At 38.9% G+C, this 18324-nt stretch overlaps 1 protein-coding gene across 1 annotated transcript in view; it reads left to right on the top strand.

Moving 5' to 3' along the window:
• Positions 1-18324, top strand: part of Grm7 (glutamate metabotropic receptor 7) — an 881798-nt gene that overhangs the window by 577335 nt on the left and 286139 nt on the right. The window contains exon 5 of the mRNA XM_055628422.1: positions 11735-11935. Within this exon, the coding sequence (XP_055484397.1) occupies positions 11735-11935 (201 nt within the window). The remainder of the gene's footprint in view (positions 1-11734; positions 11936-18324) is intronic.

Below are 18324 nucleotides of genomic sequence, written 5' to 3'. Positions count from 1 at the left end.
ACCAGTGCTCTCAGAATTTGGTAAACAAACTCTTCATTTCATTGTAAACACACACACACACACACACACACACACACACCAAAATCAAGCTTAGTGGGCTTATTTGCAGTAGAGTGAGAGAAGGGCCACTTACCTAAATATGGGTGAAGGGTTACTTACAGGTGCATTAGTGACCCAGCATGTGTGAGCACTCTCCGAAGCTGCATCCCTGGAGCTTCCTGCAGTCCCTGTAGGATTCTCAGGCTGCTCAGATGATAGGCTGGTCTTAGAGTTCCCATTTATAACCTTGGGAATGAACCTTGTAACTCTTACACATTCTGCAAGCTTCTGTAACTTTGTTACTTGTGTTTACTTTTTAAATTTTCATTTACTTTCCAAGTCTTAAGGGAACTCCCTCTGAGGGGAGATAAAAATCACTACTGGACAGAAAGAAGGTCCTAGGTTTTGACAGATTAGGACCATCCCTGAATGTTCTGGAAGGATTCAGCCTTCCACACATCCAGTGGTTGCTATCAATATTGGAACAGAATCAGATATCCAGTAGGAAGAGAGCCAGGAATTAATGTAATAGTTCATGAGTAACGAGTAATGAGTAACGAGGTCTTCAAAGTTAGCAAATATTTGTAGTTGCCTGTTGCAATTTAAATTTGAAATGCTCCTGATAGGCTTGCATTTCAAATTTGTAGTGCCCAGTTTGTGGTGTATCTTGAAAATTTTGCAAGATATGACCTAACTAATGGATAAGGGTTATCATGTACAGTTTCTTGGGAGTATATATATATATATTTTAATTTTTTTATTAATTACACTTTATTCATTTTGTATCCCCCCATAAGCCCCTCCCTCCTCCCCTCCCGATCCCACCCTTCCTCCCATTTCTGCATGCATGCCCCTCCCCAAGTCCACTGATAGGGGAGGTTCTCCTCTCCTTTCTGATCTTAGTCTATCAGTTCTCATCAAAAGTGGCTGCAGTCTCCTCTTCTGTGGCCTGGTAGGGCTGCTCCCCCTTCAGGGGAAGGTGATCAAAGAGCAGGCCAATCAGATTATGTCAGAGGCAGTCCCTCTTCCCATTACTAGGTAACCCACTTGGACACTGACCTGCCATGGGCTACATCTGTGCAGGGGTTCTAGGTTATCTCCATGAATAGTCCTTGGTTGGAGTATGAGTCTCTGGGGAAGTATATTATCCCTGATCATTTAGTGGGACTCTCTTCTTCCTCACCCTGATGTGAATAGCTGTCTTCTGCCACAGGCAGTGATGTATTATTGTTCAAGCACACAGAGCCATACAGAGGGAAGCCTCTAAAACTATCAGCCAACATATCTCTTTCCTCTATTAAGCTGTCTTTTTCAAGCTGTTTTGCCACAGTGATATAATCAATAGCCACAGTAAGAAAATAATATTTAACTGGTATCTGCGGTTGTTGGTAAATAAACTCCCCACTTCTGGTTCTCTGTAACAAGACTGCAGTTTTCAAGTTCTGTTGGTTTGACAAATTTAACTCTGAAGTCTTCCCAGAGCCTTTAATATGTTAATGTACCCGGTGACTCTCCAAGAAAGGCATAAACCCTGAAGCATTTCTCCAACAATAAAATATTTCATTACTGAAAATAGTTCTATTATTTTTCAAAATGTTCTTTCTGGGATAAATGTCCATATTAAAGCACACTAGAAACTGTTCTTCTGTGTTATTGGACTGAAGTCATTTCATAGTGTGAGTTTATAGTGGACATAATACCTCCAATATTGCCTTTTGTGAGTACTATAAAAACAGGAAAAATTTGCAAAGTATCATGTTAGAAAATTAATATTAAAAACGAATAGGCTTATAAAAGAAGTAAGATGGCCCTGTTAACACAGTAAATACAGCCTTACAGCAACCGTGTGATGCTCAGATCTAATTGGTGGACTCATTCTAAAGCCTCAGCTTTGATTTCTATTTAAATTTTTTGTAATAAAAAGTTGGAATATGGTGAACTAGATGAAGTATTATTTCATGTGCATCAATAAAAGCCAAAGAGAAGATGAATGGACAATAAAAGCAGTATTAGGAGCAGCAAAACCAACTGATGTCACTGAGACAGAACCTAAAGGACACTTAGCAGTTATCTGAGAGTGGCTAGAGAGATAGCTCAGTAGTTATCAGCTCTGGCTGCTCTTCCAAAAGATATAGGTTTGATTCCTGCACCCAGAGGGTAGATCACAAATACTAATAACTTCAGTCCAGGAGTTCTGAGGCCTTCTTTTGGCCTCATCAGACACTAGACTTGTAGTACACAGATGTATATGCAGACAAAGCATGCACATGAAATTACTGAAAAAACTTTCGTGAGAAAAATGTAAATACTATTGAAAGAACAACAACAAAAAAAAATCGAATTAATCAAATGACATCTTGTATATCTCACTTTTTTCTTTTATTATTATTATTATTATTATTATTATTATTATTATTATTTACACTTTATTCATTTTGTATCCCCCTATAAGCCCCTCCCTTCTCCCCTCCCGATCCCACCCTACCTCTCCTTTCTTCATGTATGCTCCTCCCCACATCCACTGATAGGGGAGGTCCTCCTCTCCTTCCTTCTGATCTTAGTCTATCAGATCACATCAGGAATGGCTGCATTGTCTTCTCCTGTGGCCTGGTAAGGCTGCTCCCCCCTCAGGGGGAGGTGATCAAAGAGCAGGCCAATCAGAAATAAGCTTTCTGTTCAAGGTAAAATTATGTCAAAACACCATAAATTGAGCCAGGCTTGGAGGTGCATGCCTGTAATATCAGCACTCAGAGAGGCAGAGGCAGTTGGGTCTCTGTGAGTTCAAAGCTGACCTGAACTACAAAGCAAGTCCAGGACAGCTATAAACATAGAGAAACCCTATCTAGAAAAACCAACCAACCAAACAAACAAAAACAAATAAACAAACAAACAAAAAACCTACACAGCACAAATTAAGTTTAGTCTTGGGTTGCTTGAACTTTTCATTTTATTTTTTTATTTTTTCGGAGCAAGTTAATTCTTAATGGGAATAGAGTTAGGAAGATTGCTCCAAGTTCAAGGCCAGCCTTGAACTTCATACCATTCAAAGGACAAGAACTTTCTTAGCATACATATTTAATAAAGTATTTAAATATTTAGATGTTATCAAGCCTTAATAACTTAAACTTTTCTTTTAGTATGTGAAAAGATTTAAACAGATGCTGACCTGGAGGTAGATACAATTACTTGTGAAATAATACTTGTGTATATTCAAAAGACACTCAAACTGGAGAACAGGGCTGTGATATTGCAAAACAGTATCTAGCCATAACATTAGGGTAGTCAGAGAGAAGATAGGATTCCTTCTTCACACTACTCACCAAAATAGATCTTGCAAAGAGGTTAATTATTTACATCTGAAAAGTCCAAATTACATAAGTAATGCTCAGCATGGAAGCACATGTCTGTTCTGCCATCTCAATTCTAGGCCTGCCTGGGATACATAGGAACAATCTTCTAAAAATGTCATAATTAATTTGAATTTATATATTTACTTAATTAAACATGTGCTACAAAGAAATGTGAATAAATCTTGATGCTCTTGGGCTGAGAACATTTTTTTTAATTTTTATTTTTTTTCTTCACAATTTATTCATTATATATCCTTATTGAAACCCACTCTCTCAATTACCCCAGTCCCACCCTTCCTCTCCCTCTCATACCCTTTCCCTAGTCTACTGAAAGGGGGAATTCTTCACTATTGCCACCTGTCCATAGCTTGTTAAGTCTCATCAGAATTGCCTGGATCCCCTTTCTCTGTGGCCTGGCAAGGCTGCATCAATCAGGGGCAAGTAATCAGAGAGCAGTCAACTGAGTTCATGATAGAGGCAGTCCCTGATGCTGTTACTCAGAGATCCACATGGAGACTGAGCTGCCAATCAGCCACATCTGAGCAGGATGTCTAGGTCCTTTCCATGTGTGGTCCTCTGTTGGTGCATCAGTCTCTGCAGGACCTCCTGGGCTCAGAGCTTTTAGTTTTGTTGGTCTTCTTGAGGGGCTCCTGTGCCCTCCGTGTCCATCTAATCCCACCAACCTTTTCCCTCATAAGACTCCCTCAACTCTGCCCAAAGTTTGGCCCTGAGTCTCAGCATCTGCTTTGATCCCCTTTTGGGTAAATCCTTTCAGAGGACCCTCTATAGTAGACCATGCTGTTTCTTCTTTTCCACTACTCCTGGTGTCTATCTTGTTTGCCTTAGTGTTTAGCTTCTTTAGGTCTGTAGATGGCTGTCCTATATTATATGGCTAATGTCTGCTTATTAGTGAGTATATACCGTGCCTGTCTTTCTGTTTCTGGGTTACCTCACTCAGGATAATCAGTTCTAGTTCCATCCATTTGCCTGCAAATTTTATGATTTTCTTGTTTTTTAATACCTAAGTATTAATACCTGAGTAGTATTATATTATGTAGATGTACCAGAATTTCTGTATTCATTCCTCAGTTTAGTGACATCTAGGTTGTTTCCAGATTCTGGCTATTACAAATAAAGCTACTATGAACATAGTTGAACAAATGTCCTTATTGAATGTTGGGGCATCTTTTGGGTATATACTCAGGAGTGGTATAGCTGAATATTAAGGTAGTGCTATTCCCAATTTTCTGAGAAAGCACCAGATTGATATCCAAAGTAGTTATAAAAGTTTACACTCTCACAAGCAATGAAGGAAGATTCTCCTTTCTCCACAGCCTCTCTAGCATGTGCTGTCACTTGAGTTTTTGATCTTAGCCATTCTAATGGGTGTAACATGGAATCTCAGAGTTGTTTTGATTTTCATTTCTCTGATAACTAAGGATGCTGAGCATTTCTTGAAATGTTTCTCTATGATTCCATATTTCTCTGTTAATTCTCTGCTTAGCTCTGGACCCCACTTTCTAATTGGATTATTTGGTTTGTTGGTGTCTAATTTCTTAAGTTCTTTATATGTTTTGGATATTAGTCCTCTAACAGATGTATGGTTAGTGAAGATCATTTCCCAGCCTGTAAGTTGTCGTTTTGTCCTGATGACAGTGTCCTTTGCTTTACAGAAGCTTTTTAAGTTTCAAGAGTTCCCACGAGATCTTAGAGCCAGAACTGTTGCTGTTTAGGAAGTTTTTTCCTGTGCCAGTGAGTTTGAGGCTATTCTTCACTTTTTTTTTCCAACAGATTTACTGTGTCTTTTTTACATATTTATTTATTTTTTTAATTTATTCACTTTGTATCCCAGCTGTAGCCCATTCCCTTGTCCCCTCCCAATTCTGCCCTCCCTTCTTCTTCTTCTCCCATACCCCTCCCCAAGTCCACTGATAGAGGAGGTCCTCCTCCCCTTCCATCTGACCCTAGTTTATCAGGTCTCATCTAGACTGGATGTATTGTCTTCCTCTGTGACCTAGGAAGGCTGCACCTGCCCTCAGTGGGAGGTGATCAAAGAGCCAGCCACTGAGTTCATGTCAGAGACAGCACTTGTTCCCCTTACTTAGGGAACCCACTTGGACACTGAGCTGCCATGGGGTACATCTCTGCAGGGGTTCTAGGTTATCTTCATGAATGATCCTTGGTTGGAGTATCAGTCTGAGAAAAGACCCCTGTGTTCCATATTTTTTGGTTCTGTTGCTCTCCTTGTGGAGCTCCAGTCCCCTCTAGGTCTTTCTATCCCTCTTCTTTCTTAAGATTCCTGTACTCTGCCCAAAGTCTGGCTATGTGTCTCAGCATCTGTTTCAATAACCTGCTGGGTAGAGTCTTTCAGAGGCCCTCTGTAGTAGGCTCCTGTCCTGTTCCCTATTTTCTCCCTCTTCAGATGTCCATCTCTTAGCCTTTCTGAATGAAGATTGAGCATCTTACCCAGGGTCCTCCATCTGGCTTAACTTCTTTAGTTGCACAAATTTTAGTGTGATTATCTTATTATATGTCTAATATCGACTTATAAGTGAGTATATTCCATGTGTGTCTTTCTGCTCCTGGGATACCTCATTCAGGGTGATCTTTTCTAGTTCCCACCATTTGTTTACAAATTTCATGATTTCCTTGTTTTTAATTGCTGAGTAGTATTCCATTGTGTAAATGTACCATAATTTCTGTATCTGTTTCTAGTGTGTCTAGTTTTATGTTGAGATCTTTGATCTACTTGGACTTCAATTTTATGCAGGGTGGTAGATATGGGTCTATTTGCACTTTTCTATATCAAATCAGAAAGGAATAAGTCAAAGTATCACTATTTGCAGATGATATAGTGTAGATGAGTGACCCCAAAACTTCTACCAGCGAACTCCTGCAGCTGATAAACACCTTCAGCAAAGTGGCTGGATACAAAATTAACTCAAAAAAAAATCAGTAGCTCTCCTGTGTACAAATGACAAATGGGCTGAGAAAGAAATTAGAGAAACAACACCCTTCACAATAGTCACAAATAACATAAAGTATCTGATGTTACTCTAACCAAGCAAGTGAAAGACGTTCATAAAATTAAAACAAAAACTTCAAGTCTCTAAAGAAAGAAATACAAGAAGATATCAGAAGATGGAAAGATCTCCCAAGCTCATGGATCTGCAGGATTAACATAGTAAAAATGGACATTTTACCAAAAGCAATCTACAGATTCAATGCAATTCCCAACAAATGACCAACACAATTCTTTACAGACATTGAAAGAAAAATTCTCAACTTCATATGGAATAACAAGGAACCCAGAATTGCTAAAACAATCCTCTACAATAAAAGATCTTATGGAACTATCTCCATCCCTGATCTCAAGTTGTACTATGGAACAACAGTAATAAAAACCACATGGTACTGGCTTAGAAACGACTGGTGAATAAATGGAATCAAATAGAAGATCCAGATATAAACCCATACGCCTCTGGTATCTGATTTTTGACAAAGATGCCAAAACCATACAATGGAAAAAAAAGAGAGCATCTTCAACAAATGGTGTTGCTCTAACTGGAAGAGAACATTTTTTTAAATATTATTTTTAGGCTGAGTATGGTAACACATGTCTTTAATTCCAGAACTCAGGAGGAAACAGCAGAAGAAATGCAGTTATTTCTTTTTATGTGTATGAATGCATGCCCCCACAAATGAACATTCCCTGGTACTGGTACTCAAGAGGGCCAGTATGAGATATCAGACTCTCTGGATCTGGAGTTACAGATGTTTGTGAGCCTTCCTGTGAACCGAACCTGAGTCCCATGCAATGGGCATAAGAGCTTCTAACCAATGAGACATCTTTCCACAAGGTCTTTTCAAGTGTGATTCAGCAATCAGAAGTAATAAAAGGAAAAAAAAAATATTAGGAACAAAAATGAAATGAATAGATTTTTATCTGCAGATAGATACTTCAAAGAAAAATGCAATGTAGAGGAAATGCTTACAGTTTATTGCTTATCTGTATACTTAACAAGGCTTTTAAAAATAAAGGAAGAAATAAGATTTTTTTTGTCTGAAAACATTTGGGTGATAATTTATGCATTTAAAAAATTATCAATTTATTCATTATATATCCTGATTGAAGTTCCCTCCCTCAATTCCTTCTAGTCGCACCCTCTCTCCCTTTTCCATCATATCCCCTTCCCCTAGTCCATTGAAAGGAGCAGTTCTCCTCCTTTGCCATCTGTTAATAGCTTATCAAGTCTCATCAGGACTGCCTGGATCCTCTTTCTCTGTGGCCTGGCAAGGCTGCATCACCAGGGGTGAGTGATCACACTGTGTCTGATCAGCAAGATTTAAAAACAAAGAAAAGCAAAGAGATTGTGAACAATTGGCGTACATACAAAGAATTTCCATATGAGGAAAGTGCAAGGAGTGGGCTGTAAAGATGACTCCACAGGTAAGGCGTTTGCTGTGCAAGCCCGAGAACCTTAGCTAGCATCCTCAGAACTCACATAGAAATTTCAGCATGGACATATGCAAACCTGTAACCTGAAAGCTGTGTGGAGCAGAGAAAACAACAACAAAACAAAACAAAACTTTGTCTAGAGCTTGTTGGATTCTAGTATAGCTTCAAGTCGAGTAAATAACTCTGCCTCAAGAGAATAAGGGAAAAAGTCTTAAGATTAAATTTCAGATGCCCTCCCTTGGTCTCCATTGTGTAGCTCCACACAGCTTTCGGATTGTAGGTTTGCATATGGCCATGCTGAAATTTTTCAGTGTCTTCTGCTGCAACGGTCATGAGGAAACAAAAATTTTCCTATCCTGTCTGTGGCTGAGACAGCAAAGTTTTACAGTTCCTCTACCAATATAGATCAGCAATAGAGATGTATTAACCCTTGTTCAGACAACCCCATGTTTCAGAATCTACCCTCCAAACGAAATAGCATGTGGACACACACACACACACGACTCTTCATTACACTGTGTGTCGTAAATCATTTCAGGACATTCTGAGAGCATTAGATAATTATTGTGGAGTGACATAAATTAATAATTATTGCACTGTCATTAAGAACCAGAAATTTTCATTGAAAGAGAAATTAGAGAAAAGAGTCAAGATTAGGTAAAACTCTTGAATTCACATTGAAAATAGCACCAAGGTGGTTATGATTTTTTCTTAAACTAACTAACTAAATAAATAAATAAATTTAAAGCCTATTATACACGTAGTCTACAGAGCCAGCATAAATAGTATGCATGCTTTATCAACATGTGAATGATGTTTCCTAATTTCCTGTCTACTACTTTTGATACCAATGTTTATTCCTCAAAGGAAAATACAAATTTAGACAATCATGCTAATTTTGGGAAATCTTGCATGGATATTATACTTTACATTGTCATATTAAATGTTCTCTCCAGGCATGATGGCTCACATCTTTAATCTAAGCACTTTAGGGTATTAAGGCAGTAGGATCCCCATGAGTGCTAAACTACCCTGGCCTACATAGATAATTCTAGCGTAACTGGAGCTACAAACTGAGAATCTAGGCTTCAAACTATGACATATGGATAAAACAAACATTCTGAGAAAGTGTCTCAATAAAGAGACCTAAAGCTTGTTTTAACACAGCATGTATCATGAGTCCTCTGTGTGTTTAGGTTTTAGAATTTATACTGCTTCATTACAGCACAAATGTGTCCTAAGAAACAATGGGAAATGCTCATGTCAAGTAAAACAGTCTTTAAACACTTATTTTTCATTGAAAAGTCATAATATAATATACTTAGTGAATTTATAATTTATCTGTTTGGGAGTGAGTAAAATGTCCCATTAGGCAAAGGGACATGCTGCATAGGCTAATGAGTTTTAGCTTTAGTTCCCACATCACAGGATAGAATCAACTTTTGCAAGCTATACTGACCTCTGCACAAAGGTGTACACACACACACACACACACACACACACACACACACACACTTGAACATATACACAAACACATATGAATATAATTTTTAAAAATTCAGTCATCTGTTTTATGATCTATTCAGCCATTTCCTTTTTAACAAAGGGTCTCATCTGTGCCACACTGGCCTTAAAATCTTGAAAGTTCTGGCTCCATCTCCCAACTGCTGAGTTCACAGGCACCCAGCCAGTCACCTGACCTGGATATATAATTAAATGCTTAGGTCACTGAGCACCTGCTAGATATTCAATGCCGGCCTTTGAGACAGAGGGTATGCAATTTGCCAGGGATACCAATGGGTAGAGCAACACAAAACACTACCCCGAAGTGTATAATAGAAAATCGTGAAGTTTAATGTGACTGATAGGCCAAGTAGAGAAACTCTGCTCTTATTTCTGGAATGGAGAATTAAATAATGAGGGGTGGAAGCCAAGACAAAGGAAGCCAAAGAATGTGAGCAGAGCCAAGAGGGGTTAACAGGAATCACACATGTATGGAAGAAATGGAAAGAGTTTGTTGTGACTCTGTGTCTCCACAAGACATCAGAAGCAACCCAAGAAGTCTCACAACCATGTCTGCATAAGCAAGGGGAATATCAATACCTAGGCCAAAGTAGATGGAGAAAGCCCACGAGGCCTCACCCCTACACAAAGAACTAAAGGTAATGACGGAATGATGAGAGCAGGAAGAGGTTTCCTCTCCAGAGAAAAGTGCAGCAATTGGCTATCCAACACCAAATGGTCAGCCCAGAAAATATATACATACAAGGAACATTATACAGACTTAGTACATTGTATTTAGGAATAGATATGTATAGACAAAAATGCACGTAACAATAATTAATGAAAAAGGAGGCCAAAAATTTGAAAGAGAGTGAGGAGGGTTATATGGGAGAGTTTAGAAAGAAAAAAAGAGAAGGGGCAAATGATTTAACTGTATTATAATCTCCAAAATCTGATAGGCCTGTTCTTTGATCACCTCCCCCTGAGGGGAGAACAGCCTTACCAGGCCACAGAAGATGACAATGCAGCCATTCCTGATGTGATCTGATAGACTAAGATCAGAAGGAAGGAGAGGAGGACCTCCCCTATCAGTGGACTTGGGGAGGGGCATGCTCAAAGAAGGGAGAGGGAGGGTGGGACCCGGAGGGGAGGGGGAAGGGGCTAATGGGGGGATGCAGAGTGAATAAACTGTAATTAATAAAAATAAAAAATAAAAATAAATTATAAAAATACTCAAGTAGACTATACACACACACACACATATATGGAACAAACAAACAAACATAGAGACAGGGTGGAGGTACTTCAATGTGGTAATAACATGATCTATGGTATGAGAAATGTGAGCTTCCACCATTGCTTTCCAATGAACGAAGTGATGAGCTAGAATGTGTGCCTCACAGAATGATGACGGAACTTAGAGAAGCAGAACAAACCTGAGTGCCATTTCCACCTTGCAGGAGAACTGAGTCCTCATCAGCTGTCAGCATGACTGGGCACATGGGGCAAGCTGAAGAATGACCACCTGTTGTGGTCAAGGGAAGAGGTTTACTATGTATTCTGTGTGCAGTGGAGGCCTAGTGAGGAATGTGAATGAGTGTTGAGTGAGGTTGTCATCTCTGCCCTTTGCAGAGATAAACATGGACAATGAATTATTGAGTGGAGACCTCTAGCCTTACTTTCTGATGAAAGATAAGGAGATGATAAAACCCAAATGTTGGCAGTGTGTCCAAAATGTGAATTGTCTAAAATAGAATCGATAAGACTGTTACATACATTACATCTCTCTCTCTCTCTCTCTCTCTCTCTCTCTCTCTCTCTCTCTCTATCTGTGGGGGGACAGTGGGGAATGAAATAAAAATAATGAGACCAGAGTTTCTGCTCAGAGTACACCATCTCCAGTAATGACCACAATGGACACAGGAGCACAACAGCAATGGAAATTTGGGAAGGATAATGAGTTCAATATTTTAATTCTATGTGCTCCTCTCTGTTATGATTCAATTGTCCCTTCCAGAGCAAGAAATCTTTAAAAATTTTCACCTCTAACCTCTCATCAGACTAAGACAGAAAACATGAACCTATTGGTTGCCTGGAAACATGCTACTGTAGATATCATGTTGGCTCATGACAAAAGCCAAAAGACATTCAGTGTTCCTCTGAATGTCTGCTTTTAAGGCATACCTGATAAAACAGTTAGTGTGACAACCTTCAAAGAAAAATTTCACGTATTAAAAAATTAAGACATGATAACCACAGGTAGCAATGTGGTTTGCATTGTTAGACATCTGGGAGATTGTTGTCTTCATGCATGATAAAAAACAAATGGAAATGTGCACTCCCACTCAAGGCCGATCTGTGTGTTTCTTGTTTTAATATGCAGGACAGGAGCGAATTGGGAAAGACTCCAATTATGAGCAGGAGGGTAAAGTACAATTTGTGATCGATGCTGTCTATGCCATGGCACATGCCCTTCATCATATGAATAAGGATCTATGTGCTGACTACCGGGGAGTGTGTCCAGAGATGGAGCAAGCAGGGGGCAAGAAGTTGTTAAAGTATATCCGCAACGTTAACTTCAATGGTAAGTCTCTAAAATGTCCACCCTGTTGCGAATGCTAAGAAAATATCTCCTCTTTCATAAGTTAGAGAAATTTCCTGATAGCATTGCTATTGACTCAAGTTAGAACAAAATCTAATTAATTACATGTTTTAAGTGACTGGAAACCAGTGTGACAATGATAAAGAAATGAAACTTAGAAAAGAGAATGAATGACTACATACTAGAGGGTTATGGTATTGTCTTAATTAGACTTTCTATATCTGTGACAAAACAGCATGACAGAAAAAGCAAGTTGGGAAGAAGAGAGATTATTTGGCTTGTATTTCCATATTTTTAGTTGTTATTGAAGGAAGACCGTACAGGAATTCAAACAGGACAGAATTCTGGAGACAGGTGCTGATACAGAAGCCATTGAGGGGTGTAACTCACTAGCTTGCTTCCCCTAACTTCCTCAGCCTGCTTTTTATAGCACCCAAGACCACCAACCCAGGTATGGCCCTACCCACACTGGACCCTCTCATGTTGATCACTAATTGAGAAAATGCCTTATAGCTGGGTCTGAGGGAGGCATTTCCTCAACTGAGGTACCTTCCTCTCTGATGACACTAGCTTGTGTCAAGCTGGCACAAAATCAGCCAGTACAGGGAGATTCTTTTCTTGGAAATCTAGGTCTTTTACATAAAGCCATTTTTTTTTCTTTATTAAATGTAGGTAAAGCAGAGAAAAAGGAAAAAAAAATGAAGGGAAAGAGGCAGGAGATGGATAGTTCCAAGATCAAAAGGGATAGTTGAACGTTTATTATACAAACTACTTCTCAGGTTTTGATTTACCCTTCAGACTGCTAACCCCTGCTGTGATAAACTACCTAAAAGAGAACAGTAAATGCAAAGAGAGAGAAAATGAGTAGACAGTGCAGGAGACACAGAGGCACACCCCCTCTCTGATAATACTTTTTCTGTATTTTGAGTCTGTGAGTCTTACGATGTCTTGATGCTTAGCATACCAATAGTTAAGGAATTCAGCTAAAACTCAATGTCTGAGCGATGTAAAAGTCAATAGAGAATGTAACAAATAATTCTACACATATCATCAATAACCAGCATAACAACAATAAAAGGGATTAAGAAGGAAAACATGAGTATACTTCCGCCAGGGTGCTAGATCCTCCCATATCAATCATTAATCTCTGATCGCCTCCCCCTAGGGAGGAGGGGTGCAGCCTTGCCAGTCCACAGAGGAAGACAATGCAACTAGTCCTGATGAGACCTGATAGGCTAGGATCAAATAGAAGGGAAGGAGGACCTACCCTATCAGAGAACTAAGGAAGGAACATAGGGGAAGAAGAGGGAGGGATGGTGGGAATGGGAGGAGATGAGAGAGGGATTAACAGCCAGGATACAAATTGAATAATTGTAATGAATGGTAATTTAAAAAAAAACATTTTCATGTAATTATAAAAGAATAAAGAAAAAGAAAATGCCTTATAAGTTTGCCTATAAACAAAATGATGGAGTAACTTTCTGAACTAAAGTTCCTTGTCCTAGATTACTCTAGCTTGTGTTGAGCTGACAAAAACAAGCAAACCACAACAAAAATAAACTAGCACATCTAATAAATATGCACTTGGGAGAAATTCACAATTCTGATGCTAGCTTTTACGTATAATAGGACTGAGAAAATATTAAATATGTTATGTATAATAAGAAATGTGTCAGGGTAATACATTAATAGAAATTGTGTATGACTAAAATTGCAGAATCAAAATGGAATCATGTACATATGCAGCTAAGTATCAAATTAGAGATACATGAAGCTATGTATGTATGTCTTGGGATCTCTGTCCACTTAGAAGTCAAAGAGTGATTGATGGAATCTCAAAAGAAATAAGAATAAATACCTAGCATTAAGATCTTACAAGAAATATAATTTTTATTCCAAAGAACCAAAAATCCTTATTTCTGATTTACTTTCCTCATTTTAGGTAAATAAATAAGTGTCTAATGTGAAGGAAGTATCTGACTCACACGACAACTACCAAATGGCAGGAATCAATCTATAAATCACATCTCTTTCCAATGTGCTTTGAAGAATTTAGGTTTCCTTTTGCATGGTTACAAAGATTATTGTCTTTTCTTTTTCTTATTAAGCATAGTTGTATTTGTCCACAGACTCTGGTAAGAAATTCCGTTTACTCCTAGAAATGTTTTTTTGTAGATCTGTAGAGTACAACTCAATAATTCTGACCTTCACATTCACAAAAGCATTGATTTGGTTAATGATAAAAGTGTCTGAAAAGTATTGCCATAGGTTCTCTAAGTGGGTAATCTCTTCCTGTAATGAAGATAGGACTAATTTAGAGGTTTTTTTTTAAATGACTAGTTACCTTTTCTTGAATCAGAAATACATGCAAAGACATGTGTACAAATGCATTTGAGTTGTCTCTACGTTCATTAATAGGTCAAAATGGAAATATTTCCTAGTGTGACTTTAAAGAGTTTGGTATTTAAGACTCTGAAACAACAACTATATGATTAATTCATTTAGTCAGGAATATACCTATATCTGGACTTACTGATTCCTAGAAAAGAAGGGAAAGTCAGCATGTATGTTGTTAAAGCACGTCTCAAATATTTTTGGTTTTCTCCCTAGAGAAGTGAGAGCCATCTTCAATTTTTCTGAAATCTGTCTGTGACTAGTTTGAAAGGATATTATGGAATTTCAAAAGTATAAAAATGGAATTAAGTACTAAGTGGTCTTCTTGACATATTTGTATTATGTTAAAAAAAACTTTCACCTGTCATTCTGAAAGCAAATATTTATTTGCTTTCAGAGGTAACAATAAATATTCTGACCACAATAAATATTCTGACCACCAATACACAGAGGTAACAATAAATATTCTGACCACATTTAAAGCTGAGTTTTCCATGAGAGCCAGCATCAGTTTCTGTACATTTAACTCAAAGTTGCCTTTGCTGATGCAATGGACCAAAAAATCCTTATCTTCAGTGGCCTCTCCAAAATGTAGAAACCATTCTCATTGGTTCCAGCAGTATGGTTCAGGGTGACCTGTTGAGCAAAAAGATTAACAGAATACGAATCAGTACAGAAATCTGGATTGTACATGGCATAAAAAAAACGAATAAGAAGAAAAAAAAACCTTTTCGGTAAATGCTTTGATGCAGAAAATAGTTTTGTCATCTGGGCATCAGGATTTTCAAATCTTCTCTGTTCTGGAAGAAAAGTGGTTTCTGTCACTCATTGGCATCCAGCACAGTTTTCAGACTTGGCTACGCTCTGACCTGTCATCTGTTCTATCCTACCTGTTGGATCGCAGACACTCTAGTCCCCTTCTTTTTCTCTCTCTCTTTCTAAACTGCAGTTCTTTCTCTCCACAGAGTTGATTAGAAAGTGTGCTGTTCTGTAGCCTTGGTCTTGAAACATGACACACACACAGCAGTGCCTTGTAGCTGTAGGTAATTTAGTATAACCTTTTATCTTTACCTTTAGAATTACTTTTATTGTTGTTGCCTCTTACATTGTAATTCTGGCAGGTAGGCTAAGCCAAGCTAGATCACATGGTTTACAGCTGCACAAAACTGCAAACATTCTCTAAGAGTTAAAAACTTGTTTTGTCCTATTGGAACAGAAAGCTTTCCCCCTTCAAGACCTCCTTCATGCTTTCTATGCTATGATGTTTGTTCTCTTCATGCCCCTAATAACCTACTATCAGACTTTCTCATGGTTGTTTACAGCTATGAGTCTGTAACTTTTCTAATAGAGTTCTTGTTGGGGGTGAAGACATGCCTCAGCCGTTAGGAGTCCATATTACTCTTTCAGAGGTTTCGAGTTCAGTTTCTAACCTAAGTGTTCGGTGGTTCACATTTCGTGTAACTCCAGCTCCATGCCATCCAGTGCTTCTAATGGCATGCGTGGAAACATGCACTCACCTTCATAAACATCCGCTTCCACTCCCACTCCCTCTCTACCCCCACTTTCTTTCTCACCTCCCCCAATTTAAAAATTAAATTAAATTTATAATCCAAGCTTTCTAGTGAAAGGTAATTCAGTGTCAGCCCTCCTTTCTATGATCCTGGTTTTATAGGTTATTATATTTTCCATCCTGACTGGTAGTCCTATTTCTTGTACCTTAATGCTCCTGCATTATGGCCCTCACACTTTATAGGATCTCTGCAGGTAACCACCTCCTCTTTTATATTTTCTTTTCCTCTTCTCTGGACTTTTTGCTTATGGCTTTCTGTTCTCAAAGTCCATTAAACACATTAGCTATTTTCCTTTTTAATAAGTCTACGGATAGCTACTGTTAAAGAGGAATGTAAGAAGGGAAAAAGCACCCTGGAAATAATAAGTCCATTTCATTAAAGAATGCATTCAGAGGTCAAAGCTACACAGTATACTCTTAAAAATAATCATTTAGATAAAGTATTCATGTCCTCTGCTATAATTTTTAACATAAACTTTAATAGGAATGGAAAAGGCTTGGCAAGAATCATTTTCATCCATAAAGATTTTGAGAAGGGAGAAAGATAAGGCCTTGTGTCCTGTTCTGATGAAGACTGGGCAGAGGACCATGAGATTTTTTTTTTTGAAACTCTGGGCCTTAGATAGGCTTTCTCTCTCCTCTCCAAAAGTGTGAAAGGCTCCAGGAACATAACGAATAGGAGACACATTACACATTAGTTAGCGGAAAGCACATAATGAATTGGAGCATTCCATGGGAGGGAAAGGAGTGGGCAACTAAATCGCAATTTCTTGCTGCAGTGTTAAGGTTCTCACTGCTTGCAAATGACATGCAATATCAAATTTCATCTCTTGTCCTTACAAACCTGGAATATTTGCTAAAATCAGGATACCATTGTTCAAATTTTCTCTTGCATCCATTGTCCTGTGTTTCTGCTGTTTGTTTCCCCACCTCATTCTGGAGAGCTTTGTGTAACACAGATGGCTATATGTAACAACAATAAAAGTGGGGGAAAGGCTATGAATATGAGAGACAGAAAGTTGGAGTGCATGGAAGAAACTGAAAGGAGAAAAGAGAAGGGAAGAGGAAATGATGTTACTGTATTATAATTTCAAAGAATATTTTTAAAAGAGTGATGAAGCTTTTATTATGGTCTCTAGCAAGTATGTCTTGAAACTGCATTGAAGCAGTGGACTGAAATGGTTTTTTGGCCACAAACAATTCAACCATTGACTCAAATTTGTGGAACCAAAACAGTATTCATAGGTGTCTAGTGCCCATTCCCACTGGAGACTCCATACTGTTGTTAGAGAAATAGAAAAAAAATCCCTGAAACAAGAAAATTCTAATTGGATCTCAGGAGAGCAGCATATGTGCACTGAAAAAGAAAAGAAAAGGAAAAAAAAAAAAACACTTCAATGTGGCTAAACTAAGTTATGTGTTATTTTGGGTCTTGAAAATATAGGGAAATAAACGCTGGCAAAATAAGAACTGTTAAAAATTATTAAAGAACTGGGGTGTTGGCTCAGCAGTTAAGAGTTTACTGTTCTTGCCCAGGAGCCAAGTTCAGTTTTCAGTACCTATATTAGGTGAGTCTCAAATGCCTGTAACTCCAGCTGCAGGGGATACAAGCCACCACAAAACTAGGTTAAAAAAGCATTCCAGATAGGAGTCCAAGATGGCGGCAAGAAGAAGGCACCATATCTGAGGGACAGAGGATCCAAAACTCAGGATTGGTGAGTGGAGGGGTAGCTGAAGACAGAACAACCCATCAGCTGGGACAGTTTGGATCCAGGTTACCTGAGGACATCTCAGGGTTTTGAGGGCGGTGAACACTTGACCCCCTGCACTTCTCCTTGCCCTAAGCAGGGGCCTCCCTGCTTGGCAAAGGTAACAGTGTTTGCCCCAAGCAAGACTGACTTAGATGGCAGAGGCACCTGTCCAAAGTATGGGTCTATATGGCCCAGTGCTGACAGATCTCTTACACTTTCATTTGTCCCCACAGGCCCAATTCTGAGAGTAGAGAACAGGGGGAATACCTGTGCTTTTTACATAGGCCTGTGAGCAAGTGAGGGTGCCTTCAAGTGAGGCCTGCAGAGCCTCAGATCCAGGGTCCGTCTATGCTAGCAGCCAGACATTGGATTCTTCCCACCCACAACCCAACTGTGGGCAACACAGGAATCCTTGGGACAGCATTCTCTATATTCAAGCCACTGTTCTGTGAGTCTCCCAGTGGAGTCCAGGTGAACAATTCCTGGAGCCAAGATGGTGGAACCCAGACAGATCTGAATACCTGGAGGACTGTGCAATAGGTCTGTGGGGCACTGAGGTATTCAGGGCACCTGTGCATTCACATTGTGCCCCTGAACAGCTTCAACACACACACACACACACACACACACACACACACACACACACACACACACAC

Source organism: Psammomys obesus, unplaced genomic scaffold (genome assembly GCF_907164565.1).
Source record: "Psammomys obesus unplaced genomic scaffold, mPsaObe1.curated_primary_1811, whole genome shotgun sequence".
Lineage (NCBI taxonomy): Eukaryota > Metazoa > Chordata > Mammalia > Rodentia > Muridae > Psammomys > Psammomys obesus.
Note: the sequence above shows the minus strand (reverse complement) of the source record. Positions and strands in the feature narration are given on the sequence as shown.